The sequence below is a fragment of the Tursiops truncatus genome, chromosome 1 (assembly GCF_011762595.2).
Source record: "Tursiops truncatus isolate mTurTru1 chromosome 1, mTurTru1.mat.Y, whole genome shotgun sequence".
Taxonomy (NCBI): Eukaryota; Metazoa; Chordata; class Mammalia; order Artiodactyla; family Delphinidae; genus Tursiops; species Tursiops truncatus.
In genome coordinates, this window is record NC_047034.1 from 44,278,495 (window position 1) to 44,295,225 (window position 16,731).

Sequence of the window (16,731 nt, forward strand, 5' to 3'; positions counted from 1 at the left end):
TCCACTTCCTCTTCTTTAACTCCCCCAGACAGCTGTAACCTGTCTTCTACTTTGATCACTGTATTGAAGAACCGTTGTTCAGATCTTTAATCAAGTCTATGTATTGCCAAAGCCAGTGAATACAACTTAATTTGTATCTTAACATGGACTCTGTTAACCACTCCCACTCTCTTCCTTGGCTTTCAGTACACCAATGTCTCCTATATTTAATCTTATTTCTCTGAGTCCTCATTCTCAGTCCCATTCTTCTCTTCTTCCTTTGCTCACCTTTTAATTGTCAATGTTGCCTTAGGCTTTATTCTCATTTACAGGTCTTCTCACACTGTGTGCTTTCTGGCTGACCTCATACAAACTGATGGCTTCAGCAACAGGTTACACCATTGAGGACCACCAAATCAAAGATGTTTTTGATGAAATATGGACCCATATGTCTTAGTGCTTCTTAGAAGCTCCACTTAGATAATATATAGGTAATTCAAACTCAAAATATCTAAAACTGGACTCATTTTTTCCCCCATAATTGTTGAAATCAGTCTGTCCCAGTACTGACATCACTCGGTCATATATGAGATTAGCCTGAATTTCTGTATCATCAACATTCACTCAGTCCCTGTCTGAACACCTAATGGTCTAGAGTGAAATGCACACATGGGAGATAAGACTATGGAGGAAAAGTCAGAGCATGAAGGGCTTTGTGAGCTAAGCTGGGCAGTTTAACCCGAATCCTAAAATCTATGGAGAATCATCAAAGGATTTTAATCAAGGTCTACTTCAACCATACCAAGCTACCTGCAGTTCCTGGGACAGCAGCATTCCTTCTCCTGTAATGTCTTTGTACATGCTATCACTTATGTTTGGAATCCCCTTCTTCTTTCTCACCCAACATCTACCCAACATTTAAACTGAACTCACCCTTCCCAAGAGGCTCCCCTGGGCTATTCCTTACCCTTCAGTCTGGATTACTTGCTTCTCCCCTGTGTTTCCATAAAATGCTGTATATCCCTCTAAGATATTGTTTATTGAATATCAGCAGTATCAATTTTCTACAATCTTTGATATACTTCTGTATATTTTCAGATAGTCTGTGAGCTCCTTGAGGATCAAGATTATTCTCAGGGGCAATCATAGTGCCTAGCATTATAACAGGCACACAATAAATAGAGAAACTGAGGCACAGGACTGTTAAGTGATATGCATGATGATTTAACAAGGAAGCAACTCTCAGCACCCAGTCTCTCTGTGTTTGGCATTTGTGTGATTTGATGATGGTGAAAGTCTTTCTGCCTTATGTATTAGGGACACTCAGTATGTGGTTTGACAGGGACACAATTTCCTTTTATTTAGGCACAGTGTACCACAATAGGTTATACTAACAGGATGAGGAAGAACAAAGGAGAAACAAAAGGATAAGTGAGTACTAGGATAAGGACAATCAGAGCATTCAAAGTCACGGCTTTGAGCCAACCCTAAAAGCCTACTTAGGATCCTGGGCTGTGACACTATAGGGCAGCAGACAGATATCACCTGAGCATGGGAACCTTTAAAGAGCCAGTAACTGTGTTTTCAAAGATTCCAGTCCATATTTCTGGTGTTGCACAGATCCTTGGGGTCACTCCTGAGGACCAAGTTTAGACTAGGGAAATTCAGTAATAGGTTTGCCCTAGGGAGTTGGCAGGACAGGTCAGGTCTTTTGAGACTCTGATGGTTTCTTCCCTCTCAAGTAAAGACAAATGGTACAGATGAACCTATTTGCAGAGCAGGAATAGAAAGGCAGATGTAGAGAACGGACATGTGGACACAGTGGGGGAAGGGGAGGGTGGGATAAACTGGGAGATTAGGTTTGACATAAATACACTACCATGTGTAAAACAGATAGCTAGTGGGAACCTGCTGTATAGCACAGGGAGCTCAGCTCAGTGCTCTGTGACGACCTAGATGGGTGGGATGTTGGGGGGAGGGAGGTCCAAGAAGGAGGGGATATATGTATATATATGGCTGATTCACTTCACTGTACAGCAGAAACTAACACAACATTGTAAAGCAACTATACTCCAATTAAAAAAAAAGACATAGCTGAGTGTTTTAATTCAACTTTAATCCACGGGCTCCAGGAGATATATACTTGGGACAATTTACAGAGTATATGAATCAAAATACCTGTCTTTTGCCTCATAACTAGCTACTAACTACTCCAAGAAGGCTGAGAAAAAGGCTGATTAAAGGACCCTGTGCCCACCCCTGTAATGCTGAATAACTAGTAGTCTGACACTGTTTGGTTTTATCTCCCTAGCAAGGACTCTATTGCTGATTTTTTTGTCTCACAACGAATCTGTGGAATTTAGCAAGATTTACCTGTAACCGTTCTCCATTTTTAAGCCAGGTGATTACAGGTGGGGGTACTGCATCCGATTTGCATTCCAATGTCACTTGTCTGTTCCGTAACACAGTGAAATCCTGGGGCTCATCAGTTCCAGCAATGTTAGGGGGGACTGGGCATGAGAACAAATACACCAAAGGCTTTTAATAAACAGGATATAAAATGATCTGGATTATCTGAGGTGTTCAACGAATGTTGCTTCTGCTGTATGAAATAAAAAGCATAAACTTAAAACATTACTCATTCAATTTATAGTATAATGATTACAAATAGTGAAAAATTTTTTACCTTTCTCAGTACTTTCACATACATCAAGTAATGGAATTCTTCCAATGGCCACGTAAATGACAGGATAAGTAATATAATCACAGTCTAAGTACAAAGAAGGGATTCCTTGTCTAGCTCTACACTTGGTAATAATTTTCTCTGAACATCACATTTTAAAACTTCTAAATTAGGGTCTGCCCATTATAATATACAGAAATATGTACATTTTTCTTAATATGCAGAAAGGGGGAGGGGCAAAATAGGGTTAAGGAATTAAGAGGTACAAACTACTATGTATAAAATAAATAAGCTACAAGGATATATTGTAAAGGGAATACAGTCAATATTTTATAATAACTTTAAATGGAGTATAATTTATACAAATTTTCAACCACCTCTCCATGAAGAGTAATTCCCATTTCTATGTCAAAATAGTAACGGCCACAGTCTAATTTGTCCAACTTTTCTAGAAGGTAATTTGGCCTTAAATGGTGTGTGTGTGTGTGTGTGTGTGTGTGTGTGTGTGTGTGTACATGCATGTGTGTGTACTTGCATATAATCAAGTAAATATACCTACAGAGATTTATCAAAACAAAATAATTAAAGGAAGAGGCCAACACACATGTACAAAGATGTCTATAATAGTGTGGCTTATATTGGTAAAAATACAAAACAGCTTAAATATCCAAAAATAAGGAATGTATTAAATAAATAATGGCATATTCATAAAATGGGACATCATGGAATCACTAGAAAGTAATGTTATAAAAATACATTTTTTGACATGAAAACATGTTCACCATACCACTAAATAAGATAAAAAAGTTAAATACTATATGCTGTATGATCACATTTCTGTGACAATATTTATATGTAAAAAGGTCTTATCTTTGTGTGATGAGATTATGATTGATTTATATAATTTATACTCTATGATTTAAAACCAATGAATATGAATTATTTGTGCAGGAACAAAACAAATAACTCAAAAAATCCATTAAACTATTCCCAACAATAGTTTAATGGACTACTGTGATCAAATATAAAAATCAGATTTGCAAAATACATTTTTCCTAATATATAAACATAGTTTTATGATATGTTAGACAGTTGCTCTATGTTCCATAAATTATGCCTTTTAATTAGGTATTAATGTATGATGGACTGCAGGACATTTTGCCAACTTTACCATGCACTCTCACTAAATATTCTTTATCATCATCTCCTGCAGGACTGGATGCCAGACACGTATATCTTCCTGTATCTTCCACCTATAAAATTCGAATAAGTGAATGACACAATGTTAACATGCTGGTTTTGGTGATGAGAATAAATATCTATTAGGATGAATATAGAAGTCTCACACAAAGCAAGATATCATTAAGAGTACAGTAATAAAATTTAATAAATGGTTTTAACATTTGTGATTAAATGTAACTTATACATTTAATCAGTTAAGTGTATCAGTTACATTTGATACTGAGCATGGCTTGACATCTGTTACATGTAAATCTATGTATTTGACATAGATTTAACAGGGTTTTGGTATTTGATCTCAGAATGTTTGCATATTAGGTATATTTAATGATCTCAGAAAGGGCAGATACATATAAGGTCTACCACCATACATGACAGACTAGATACTACAGTATTTATTGAAGAAATAAGTATTTATAAATTTAAATTGCAGACTGAAAATTCTACTGGAGTCTTCCTGAAGAAAATAAAATACATTAACCAACCAAAAAAGTAAATAAAATATCAGGTTATTTTAATAAAGCACATTAATACCACATTTTTAGTCTACCTTTGATATACATGGTGAAACAAAATAGCTATATTATGTAATTTGGCTGTAAATAGGTCAGGCTGACAGCAAAATCTACTATTTTCTGACAAAAACCAGAAACATTTCTTTAAAAATCTCCATACATAGTTTCCACTGGAAGTGTTAGTCTTCATTCATATTTGACATTGTGTAGAGGATGTCTTATGTATGTGTAAGGGATACACTGAAAAACAGATGATCTTACTACTGTGAAAAATATATTTTTGAAAAGTAGAAAATCCTGTTTTCATTTATTTTATTACTTGAATACTCCTAGAACACTGGGAATTTTAAACTTCTTACATTCAAAACTGACTTTATAGTTTATGGAAAAACGTTTTGGTAGGCTGCAAAAGGTCCACTGAAAAAATTTAAGGCTAGTATGTTTGGAAAATTAAATATGACTTTAGAAGAATGACTGTCTCATCGTCCTTCAATTAAGAATTGGAAGTGATGCACTACTGTCTAGAGAATAATTTCTAAATTTCTCATCATATCTTTCTAACCTCTAAAAGTCAACTCTTACTCCACCAATTCAGTTTATTCCCAAATCATATTGCCCTCTCCACTTGTCGTGACTTAGCCAAACTTGCACTATCATTCATGACTGTTTTGAGATCTTGCCTTCTCCAAGAAACATTTCCTGACAACTTATACCCTTCTGAATCTTGACAGTTACTATTAGTAGCTACATTTCCTAAAGAGTGTTCTGTTAATAGGGTGTTTAAAAAATTATAGTTAGGTTTCTTTGGAGTAAGAGTTTGCAGAGTTGTTGACATGCATTATGGCTCACAACGGAGAGGAAGGTACAGTATATAGAGTTTTTCAGATCTACTTAATCACAGAATTTTTCTCCCTTTGGAATAAATTACAGAATGAGGGTTTGATGGAAAATGTGTTAGCAAACTCTTGTCTTTACCACATAGTTTGGAATTTGCAAAGCATCCTTTAGGTAGTAGGCATAACTACATGCTATAGATACATACACAAAAAGACATAGGTAACTAAGATATAATTTAGTAATAAGTGCTTTAACAGAGAGATGTACCAAATGTGAAAACACAGAGGACCAGAGGAACCAAGAGCAGTCTTGAGACTTGATAATATTTAATTTTTCAATTCTATAATGTTTTTCTTATTGTTTTCCTAATTTGGTCCTATGTAGTTTTATTTTTCTTAGAAAATTGGAAATTCCTTGAAGGCTGAGAAACGTCTTATATATTAGATTTGTATTCTCCACAAAAGCTAGAATGTGTGGGTCACCATTTAACACTCTGTGGAACCTTTGTCTTGTTTTGTTATAACATAACTTTTCATTCTTACATTTAAGACCTAGTGTAACGTGGCCTTAATTTCCCTCTAAAGCTTTATTTACCATGATTCCTTTATACTTATGGTTCTAGTGCACACACTTCCCTGTCTCCATGCTATTCCCTATGTTACAAAATTCTTTTGCTTCCTTTTTGGTCTGTTGAAATTATAACATTCAAGGGTTTTGATTCAGTATGTGGTTTGACAGTTGGACCTGAGTTTTCTCTGGGTTATTGAAGTGCTTGACAGAGGGAAGAGGGGAATGGAAGGTGTGTTCTCCTTGATGTTAGAAACAAGAACTGGGCTGAGTTCCACTGGCTATGCTTTTTTTTTTTCATTCTCCAAATATTTATTGAGCACCTAATATAAACCAGACAAGGTGCTTGAAATATACTGTTAACAAGATGAAGAAGCTCCTTAACCCAAGGAACTCAGTCTAGCCTAAAGGCAAATATTTCAAAAAATCCCACAAATAAATCATCATAGATCATGACAAATGCTGTTTATTGTAAAAAGTCATGACAAGTTGTGACAGGATATCACCCGAGGGCTTGATGTTCTCAGACAGTAGTAGGTGAGGTTTCTCCATGGAAGAGACATTTACGTTCTGAAGCATGAACAGGAGTTGCCTAGGACAGGGGTAGGGGTAGGGGTAGGGGAAGGACGGCGTGGAACCCTTCCAAGCAGAGGAACAGCGTGTGCGAAGACCCCAGGGCGGGAGAGGGCACAGAGCACCTGAGGGCCTGAACTAGACCAGAGTGGCTGACAGCAGAGAGCAAACAGGAGAGTGGCCCGAGATGAGGAGGGAGCAGGGTAAGGACCTTGGCCTTTATCCCAAGAGAAATGGGGGCTATTGAGGTTTTTAAGCAGGGAACTGACATGATAAGATGTGTACTTCATGATCACTCAGCCACTCTGTGGAGAATGAACTGGAGAGGGCCAGAGGGGAAGTGCAGAGGCCAACATGGGAGATAAATAGAAGGAAAAGAGAAAATGAGAGGGTGTGAGTAACCCCATGTCAGTCGGGAGGCAAACCGGTAGAGATTAAGAACATGGGCTCGGAATCAAGCTGCCCAGTTTGTGTCCTGACTTTGTTACTTACTCTACGATCTTGAGCAAATTACCTAAGCTCATCTCTAAAACAGGGATAGTATCTGCCTATGTCCTAGATGGTGTGAGGATTAAATGACAAATACACCTCAAGAACTCAGAACGGTATCTGGCACACAGGAACGTGCTGTGGCCCAAGGCCACACAGCTACTACTAGAAACAGAAATACTGGACTGCTCTGATTAAAGCTGGGGGTGGGCGGGCTGGGCCCCGAGCGTCGTCCACTTGTCCACCCCTAACCACCACCTTGTCCTAGTCCCACCCACGCAGCCCTAAATGCCTGGGACTTCACAGACTCCCTCTCTGCCAAATAAGGTTGGTCTCAGAGTGGCCTGTTGGGAGCCTGTCTCCTGGGCACTGTGTGAAAAAATGGGGTGACAGCAGCTGACCCGTTTAAGAGTTCTGGCACGCAGGGCCACGCTCAACTTTATAATATAACTAGACTAGAACCTCAGAAGGCTTTTGCTTCCCTTACTTCATCTACCAAAAGGAAAAAAAAGTCTAAACACTCTTCTGCTTGCTGACGTATATATAAACTGTTTTATTTTTTAAATAACGATGAAGGGGAAAAAGGCCACGAAACAGAGAAAAATAGCCTCGAAGGAACTCGAAGGAAATGTAGATCTCAGAAGGGTACGGTTGACAGAAATGCCTTTGAAGGAACTTCTGAGAAGTTTATGGTGGCCCTCACTACCTGCCTGCTTTATTCATTCTGTCTCCCCTCTCTGCCCCTCCTAAGCCATGGTTCTGATCCGGTTTCGAGCAGAGACTTAGTCAACTCTGGGTTCTAACCTCCTAGAGATTTGCTTGGGGACAAGGAAGTCCATGTATCAAACACAGGTCCCACTGCAGGAATGGCCCCCTGAGACCTCACGGCCTGTGGCTGGTCAGGGTCACTGGGGGGTGAAGTCAGGGTCTGTGAACCCACAACCCAGCCAGCTGTTCCAGAATTAGGTCACAATGAGAGATACTTGGAGTCCCTGTGTGCCAAACACCTGTCCTGAGCCATTCCCAACATTCCTGACCAGACGCAGCCTCCTGATGATTCTGGTTTACACAGATGGGACTATGGGATCATAACAGCAAAACGGCCTCACGTATCTGAAGACCAGGATAGCTGATAAAGCCGGAACTACCCCAGGACAAATGAGAGCTCTCACCAGCCCAAAGGTCAAAAAAGCTGGGAAGACTTGGGCAGGGGAGGCCCTCTCCAGACAAGGTGGGCTGCTGGACAGCACAGATATACACAGACAAAACTTGTTCATTGGCGGTGTGTGGGGGAGGAATAAGGGGAGGAAAACTGGCAATCGGCCAGTTGTCCCCAGCTGCCCCGGGGAAAGCACGGAAGGAAATTCTGTTCCAGAGAGACCAGAGCTGGTGGAGCTGTTCTTCAGGGCAGCACAGCCTTCTCTGCCTCACCTCAGTCAGCCGGGGCCAAGTTTGTGGCCTGTCTCCTGGGACGCTCCGTCTCCTGGGACGCTCTGCCCCACTGTGTCACACTCGGCTGGGAACGCCTGAATCCTTTTCACCAAACCCTTCCTTTTCATTCTACTGTCTTTGCAATTTTCTGGCAGCATTAGTGTGTCGATCTCTTCCAAGATCTTCATAAACTGCTCGATTGTGGCTTTGACTCTCCTATCGAGTTTGCAGAGAGCTTCAGCTTGCAAATCCTTGGCTAGAAAACCCTGCTGGATTCCGGAAAGCTCTTTATTCCGCTCTTCCAGTTGGTCAGCTATCTTCTCCACAGACTTCTCCAAATCTTTCAACTTCTTTAGTTCAACTTCTTCCTCTGGACTGTTCTTTTTCCCAAGTAACATGACCCGGCAACCATTCTGTATTCCAGGTGCTGACACCGGCGTCTCCATTTCCTTCAGAGATTTTCCCTTAAATATGGGTTTCTGAAAAGGCAGCGGGACCCCTGTGGCCTCTGAAAAAACCTGGGCCAGGTCTTGGACCATTGGTTCACTACCGCCCTCTTGCGGGATAACTTGAAGATCGTGCTTCTCATTAATGCGGGTGAGGGTCCCGCTGGGCTCGGCAGCTGCCATTTCCTCGCTCGGGGCCGAGCGAGGCCATGCTTTCTTCCACACCTGCGGCCTGCGAGCGCAGGCGGCGGCGGCCCTGGTGGATCTGGCATGCCCTCTGGTCGCACTCCGGATGGCTGATCGCTGGGAGGGAGGCAGACCGCCCTCGGCTTGGGGCACCGACTGGGGCGGCTCCCGGCCCTGGCCAAGGGGTGCGCTTCTGGGGGCCCCGCCGCTCCCGGGTGGCGGTGGGGGGCGGGGCGCCTCGCAGTCTCCACGCTCTGCCGCGCTCCGCCGGACCCGTGCTTTGGCTACGCTTTATTTGGCAGGTGAATACTTAATCTTTCTGTGTCTGTTTCTGGATTTGTGGAAAGGGGATAAAGACACTGCCTCACAGAGTTGTCATGATGGTCACGGGTGTGATAGCGCCCATAGCTGAACATAAGACTGACACGATTTACAACCCTTAGCTCTCTTTTCCAGCTCCCTTTCTTTTGTTTCCTCAGTGAAAATGTACATGAAATATGATTAAATAATGTATTATTCTACTTTTAAAGAAATGATGATTATAATAACAATAAAATCAGCAACAACAGCAATCATTCTAACTCCGTTTTAGCATCACTTCATGCCCGTGGCACCAGTCTAAGCACATCAAGTTAGACTGTCTCTAAAACCCCAAGTATATATGTTCAGTATTATTACTGTTTTTATCCCCAGTTTACAGATGAGGGCGTTAAGGAACACATGGATATTTGTAATATAAGGTTTGCCTTTGTTTGTAGAACAGTATATTGTTACAGTAAGACATCCCAGACATACTTATCTTTAATATATTTACATTTCAGATTAATTTCCTTAAACACAAACTAAAAGAACAATTTTATTGAATTGATCATTTTTTGAAAAATTGTGTCTCTTCAGATTTTCATGTCTGAGATTTCTTTCTAGAGATCAAAAGTGCTCTCTGAAGCCTCACATATACGTATGTTGGATTGCTTTTTGCCATTTCTGTAAAGGGCTACATGGCACAAATTGAGGGCTTCGGGAAATCTGTTATCACTTATAGAACTGTGAAAACTTGCAAAAATTAATGTGAAGGTAACTTGCTTTCTTCTGTGTTTAATATGATAATTTCACTTCTTCCTTCTAGGCATGTTACTTTGTAAGTGTCTACCCAATCATGCATGTCATAGAACCAACCTCCCCTTGCTAACGTCACAGAGATCTGTGATATACTGACTCCAAGACAACTTCTCCAACATTTCTCACAGATTAGCAAGTAAGAAGTTTAACCTGGAAAATAATTGTATGAACTCTGAACTTACCTGAGCATTAGATATTCGAAGAACCTCTCCTCCTCCAAGAGTTTGCATCTGATCCACCTGTGGAAGGGGCCGTCCGTCTTTCATCCAGGTAATTTTAGGAGCTGGGATTCCAGAAGCAATGCAGGTAAGTTCAAGTGGATTATTAACAATTACTGACATCTCTACAGGTTCTTCAGATCCATTGATATGAGGTGGTTCTATTTAAAAGGAATGAAAAACAACAACAAAATAAACTTGCTGTTTGATAAAATACTGCAGATCAGAAAAACTTTAAAATTCAACACAAATATGTTCGTACAATGCAAATTGATTTGAACAAGGATACCAAAATAATTCCTAGATGTTGTTATCATTTGTCACTGGAACTATTTTATTTTTTTGCAATTTATTGAGGGACAATTTATTAAATGCCAGCACTATGTAAGTCTTTGTGCATTATCTTTTCACTGGCACTATTTTTTTTTAATAGATTTATTTACTTATTTATTTTTGGCTGTGTTGGGTCATCGTTGCTGCACGCTGGTTTTCTCTAGTTGTGGTGAGCAGAGGCTACTCTTCGTTGCGGTGCGCGGTCTTATCATTGCAGTGGCTTCTCTTGTTGCGGAGCACGGGCTCTAGGTGCAAGGGCTTCAGTAGTTGTGGCCCGTGGGCTCTGTAGTTGTGGCTTGTGGGCTCAGTAGTTGTGGTACATGGGCTTAGTTGCTCCATGGCATGTGGGATCTTCCCAGACCAGGGCTCGAACCCGGGTTCCCTGCACTGGCAGGCAGATTCTTAACCACTGTGCCACCAGGGAAGTCCCTACTGGCACTATTTTAAAAGAGATGGATCATGCCTGTAATAGATCATGAAGTAAATGGCAAGCTATTTAAGGTAATTATAGCTCAGCAATTGGGATTCAGATAATTAGAGCAGTCTTACTTAACTGTAAAGATTTGAAAACTATAAAAACTAAACTAATCTTGTACTATTTTTAAAAGAGAGTTACTTAAATATAGTAGTGTATTTTTGCACCTTTTAAATATCTATTGGTTCTACAAAAGCAATGGGCAAATGCTATGGAATTTTGCAATCATTTTTTCCGTGCAGAACTTTAAGAGGAAACAATGACTAAGCAGAAGAAAAAAGAGTTACATTTGGAGACCATTTCTGCATAAATCACATTTGTTATGTCTGGGCAGAAATAACTTCCTTTTTTGTTATTTATACTTCTAAATTACCTTTCTCAAGAGGATGTTACGGAATCTAAACACTTGGAGCAAACAGTAAAGTTTCTTAGTCCAACTATTCCTAAGTTTAGGAATCACTTTAAAACAGATTTCCCTTACACAGATCATTCAAATTTTCTGTTAACGTTTCCAGCTTACTATTTCACAAGGCAGCAAAAATAGCTGTTGGACAGCTCCAAGGATTAGCTGTGTGTGTGTGTGTGCGTGTGTGTGCGTGTGTGTGCGCGCGCGCGCGCATGTGTGTGTTTAAAAGTCAGGCACATAGTTTAGGGCAGAGGTTCACAGCAGAGGATCTGGAATCAAATAGCCTGAATTTGGATCTTAGCTCCAACAATTATTAGGTTAGTGGATTTGGGCAAATCCCTAAAATAAGTATAGTACTATTATTTAACTAGTAGAATTGTGAGGATTCAATGAAATAATCTATAAACTACATTTCTTTTGTGTTTCTGAATCTGTTTTATTTTATAATTAAAGGTTTTAAGAAAGTTATAACTACTACTAAGTCTACTACATCTGTTGGTGTTATTATTAAAAACTGCCTCCTAAAAATTTGTATCTTTGGTCCTCGTTTTCCTTACTGGAAAAAGATAATATATTTAATACATTATAATTAAGAAGTCAGAGTTTCTTAACTATGGTCCCACATGACTACTCTTTTTCACTTTCATGCATCTTATTACGTTTTGCTGTCAAAATACATTTTCTTAAGTGCATTTTAGATCAATCCAAGATTTCTTGGTTAAAAGATGTCAGTGTCTCCATGTTGCTCATTGAATTAAATACAAACTCCTCATCATGGCTTCCAAGCCTTCCACAACATAGCCTCAATCTCTCTTTATAACACTATCTACTTTTAAAACACTTTATGTAACCTAGACTTCAAACTAGACTACTTTTCTCCCTCAACAAGTTCAGTCCCTTCTTGCTCTGTGACTTTACTAATGCTATTCCTTCTACTGGAATATCTCCAATAGTCCCACCATCCCCTAACTGAGCATGTTCAAGTACTCTCAAGGTCACTTTAGTATCATTATGTTCATTTGTAAAAACCATAAGTCCTTTCTTGATTCTCTCAACAAACTATAAAATTTCTATCCCTTTTAATTTCCATAGCACACTGGATGGAAAAGCACTTATCTGATTCTCCATTTGACTACAGTCAATTCTTTATTCCTCTCGCTTATTGGTTATTTACTATGTGTCTGTCACTGTGGATACAAAGATTATTTAAGCACGCCCTTAATCTCAAAAGCTTATAGTACTAGATTTAAAATAACAACATGTACCCAACTGGTTCAAATACCAGTCATCAGATCTTACATGTGTTAAGTGATTGTGAACCATTTTACTCTGTATCTTGTCCATATGTCTTGTACTTTGAGCAGAATAGGAGTTGTCCATACTTTGATGACTCCAAAACTTACATTTCTAGCCTAGATATCTCTCCTGGGCTCTAGATCCATATATATAATTATCACATAAGCATCTTCAGTGGGTTGTTTGAAAACAACTTCAAACTCATCATGTATTCAGACTGAACCTGTTACCTTTTCCCTCAAAATCTGGTCTTTTTCCAGCATTCCCTGCATTTACGTGATGAAACCCACCAACTGTTCAGTCACATAAACCAGAAGCTGGGAGTCATCCTCGATATCTTCTTCCTTGTCATCACTCTCATATGGCCAAATCCACCACCAAGTCTTAATACTTCTACCTGCAACTAGTTCTAGAATACATCTTTTCCTCTCACTTGCATCACTATTCTGAGCTATAATACCGTTTACTTGGACTAATATCTCCTCCTTCCTGGCTGTAGCTGCCTACCCAATATCATTTACTTGTTTCTTTCTTATTAACAGACCTCAATTTTGTTAGGGCTGTCAATGTGCTAAAAACTACATTTCCTAGCCTCTTTAGTAGATGGTAGATGGAGTGGCACGTGAAGATTCTGACCAATGAGATATAAGTAGAGGTAGTTTTGTGGAGATTCTAAGAAAATACTGAAAGGGGCAGTTCTTTGCCTTTCCCATTTTTTCTGCTCTATTGTTGCCTATAGTGATGCTGGGGGTGAGCAGCCAGTGCATGATCACGGTCTGACTATGATATAAAGGCCAAAGGCCAGGAGAACTGTTAAGATCTGAACTGCAGAACCAATGCAACTACTGCCCACCTCCAGACACCTCATTCAGTGAGAAAAACAAAAGTTCTTTAATTCACCATGTTTAGACTCTCTGTTAACCACAGACAGACACAATTCCTAATAACACACTGTCTCTCAGAACCCACTCCAAGCCGCTCTCCACTTTGCAATCACAGAGTGGTCATTCCAAACTGCAACTCTACTCATGGCATTCCACTTGTTAGAACTTTTAATGGTTTCCCATTGTTCTAGGACAAAACACAAAATCCTTAATGTGGTCAACAGTCCCTTCATAGCCTGAACCCTGTCAACTCCCGTACCCACTAGCTTTATTTTGCATGATCTTCTCCCTGGTTTTTAGTATTTTACCCATAGTGGACTTTCAGAACCACTAATACACCATGACACCTCCCAGCAGGTGGATAGAATTAAGTTGAGATTAGTGCTTCACCAAATTAGGACACTTAAATTCACATTTCTATTGTAATATAGATCAGAGTGAAGTTTTTCAGGTTTTAATGGAATTAGGTTTCAACAGATGCTGAAATGCTAAAACTGCTCATCCTTCTGTTAAACCAGTTTTCAAATCTGTTTTAAGAGAATATCCTTGTAAACCCCGCAGGTGGGAAGGTTGTTCTTTGTATATGACTCTAACAACATTGGTGTTATTTTTCTCTTTTTGTGTTCTACATCCAGAAATGTACTGGGCCGTGATTCTGCTCCTGGGTTCTAGAATTCCTGCAGAAGTCTTCCTTCTTTTTTTCTCCACTGCCACATGCTACACCAGGCCCCTGTATTTTTAGGCCTGTGTGAGTATAACAGACTCTTCGATTCATTCTTCACTCTGTCATTAGAGGGAATTTTTTGGAAGTGAAATCTGACTGTAACATATTCCTGCTTAAGCTTCTTCTACTGCCTTCGTGATGAGGCCCAAATTCTCTAACTGAGGCTCTTCACAGTATGGCTTCTGTCCAGTTATATTTCCAGTCTTGTCTTCTACTCTTGCTGTTACACTCAGCTTCAGTAAGCACAGATAGACAACTCAAGGTTTATCATTTCTAGGTAAAAGATGTAGGCATCTCCTCACTCATCTCTATAGTCTTACTTTTTAAGGCTTAGATGTATCCTTGAAGAGACCTTCTTTGAACCTTCCCACAGAATTTAATTTTCGCCATATCATCCTTATCACACTCATAAGTAATTACTTTTTCAATATCTATGTTCCCCGCCAATGCAGGAACTTGAGGGCTGAGGCCACATCCTTCCTATTCAGTGATGCAGTCAAGTACTTGTCATACCATATGTCACATAGTAGGTGTCCAGTAATTATTTGTTACATGTTGACTAGAAACATGCCTGGCACATAATGTATAGTCAATAATTAACAATTAATAGGTGAATAATTAATGTACAAGATGTCATCTCTTGATATTCCTCATATTCTGTGAATTGGTATATGGGAATTTGTTATTCCATCCTTCCTTACAAACACATGCTTTCTCCTGCCTTTTGTCTCTAAATATTCTGGTGTACTGCCTTCACTACTACCTTTCATTCTATGGAATACTCATCTACACCACAGTATTTCTGTTTGTTTATTTAGATACTGTTCTGTCTCCTGCTACAGTTAAAACTCACTTCAATCCACCTGATAAGTACCTAGTTCCATTCAGTTCAAGCCAACAGATAAATATTATGTGTCAAAGGCCATGCTAAGCCCTGGGAATACAGCAATAAGTAAAAAGGGTACTGATCATCACAGAGTTTAACTAAGGATGAAACAGACTTTTAAGGTTACACAAATAATTAAAATTGTAATAGGTGCTACAAGAAAGATTATAGGATGTCCTGAAAACATTTGGCTAGACTCTTGCCAAAATTCTTATTTTTCCTTGTGGGGTGCATTTTGTTAGGAAAAAATGTAAAGAGCCTGAGGTTTTACCTCAATCATCGTGAAAAAAAAACTCCAAAAAATTATTGATTATTGAAATAATTCATTTCATTCATTTTCATTTCTCTTCCGAAGTCAAACTGTTTTACTTCAAGGAAAAGATATGTTTTCCCTTTATACTATTTATTTGCATGTAGAACACTGGAATACCTATTTAAAATACTTATTTTAATGCACAGAAGAGTAAATAGAACTAGACTATTTGAAATGACCATTACAACTATAATCTACAGACTGGATCGTTTAAAGATTGTTTGGAATAACATAATAGTATAAATATCATGCTTTTCCATTAAATTACTAGCATCAGAAGTGATTTCAGTTCTTCGAAAAAGTTAAAAAGCTACTTATCAATTGGTTGTATGGCATTGTCAATGAATAATGTTTTACAAGTGGGAGTGTTCATCCTTTTACACAGATAAGAAACACAATAACTTAACATGCTTCAGATACTAAAAGTAAACCTAGGTGAATTACAGAACAGAAATATGAAGTATAATGAAGTTTTTACAAATTTTGTCCTATAGCCAATGATTCTAAGAATTATACTTACTTATTGTCTTTATTATCACTTATTTCCCAATTATTTTACTTACCTAGGACCTTCAGGATAAAGTGTTTACTGATTTCTCCTGCTTCATTTGAGGCAATGCAGGTGTACCTTCCTGAATCTTCAGTTTCTGCTTTGATGAGCTGAAGGACCATTTCTTGAGAGGTTGTTGACAGATGGGCATCAAGCCCCAGAGGCTGGCCATCTCTAAGCCAGGACATCCTGGGAGTTGGGGTTCCATCGGTAAAACATGGCATGGAGGTGGAACTACCCTTGACAATTGTGATTTCCTCTGTTCCCATCCCATTGTCCAGTTTTGGTGGTACTGTATAGAAAACAAAACAAAATTATGTATCTATTATAATTTGAGAGCAATTTAGATTAAAAAATTTTAATGGTTCAATTAGTTCTATAGTGTTTCTATGATCTGTAAAAATATAGAATTTAAAATACCATCTAATTAGTCTATGACTTTACTATAAAAGCATGTGTTATGTAGGCTAGTTTTTAACCTTCCAAAATATTAGCAGTAAGACCTCAATACTGTTTCCTTGTAGAACATACAAACTAAATGTGTTTTAAAATTTGGCCATTTTTCAACATCTTAGGTTTTTC

At 39.0% G+C, this 16,731-nt stretch overlaps 1 protein-coding gene and 1 pseudogene across 1 annotated transcript in view; both read right to left on the reverse strand.

Moving 5' to 3' along the window:
• Window positions 1–16,731, reverse strand: part of HMCN1 (hemicentin 1) — a 522,545-nt gene that overhangs the window by 120,535 nt on the left and 385,279 nt on the right. The window contains exons 68-71 of the mRNA XM_033853373.2: window positions 16,163–16,441; window positions 10,247–10,443; window positions 3,834–3,915; window positions 2,353–2,489 (exon numbers count right to left, since the gene is read on the reverse strand). Coding sequence (XP_033709264.1) covers window positions 2,353–2,489; window positions 3,834–3,915; window positions 10,247–10,443; window positions 16,163–16,441 — 695 coding nt within the window. The remainder of the gene's footprint in view (window positions 1–2,352; window positions 2,490–3,833; window positions 3,916–10,246; window positions 10,444–16,162; window positions 16,442–16,731) is intronic.
• Window positions 6,265–9,068, reverse strand: LOC109547175 (BAG family molecular chaperone regulator 1 pseudogene; annotated as a pseudogene).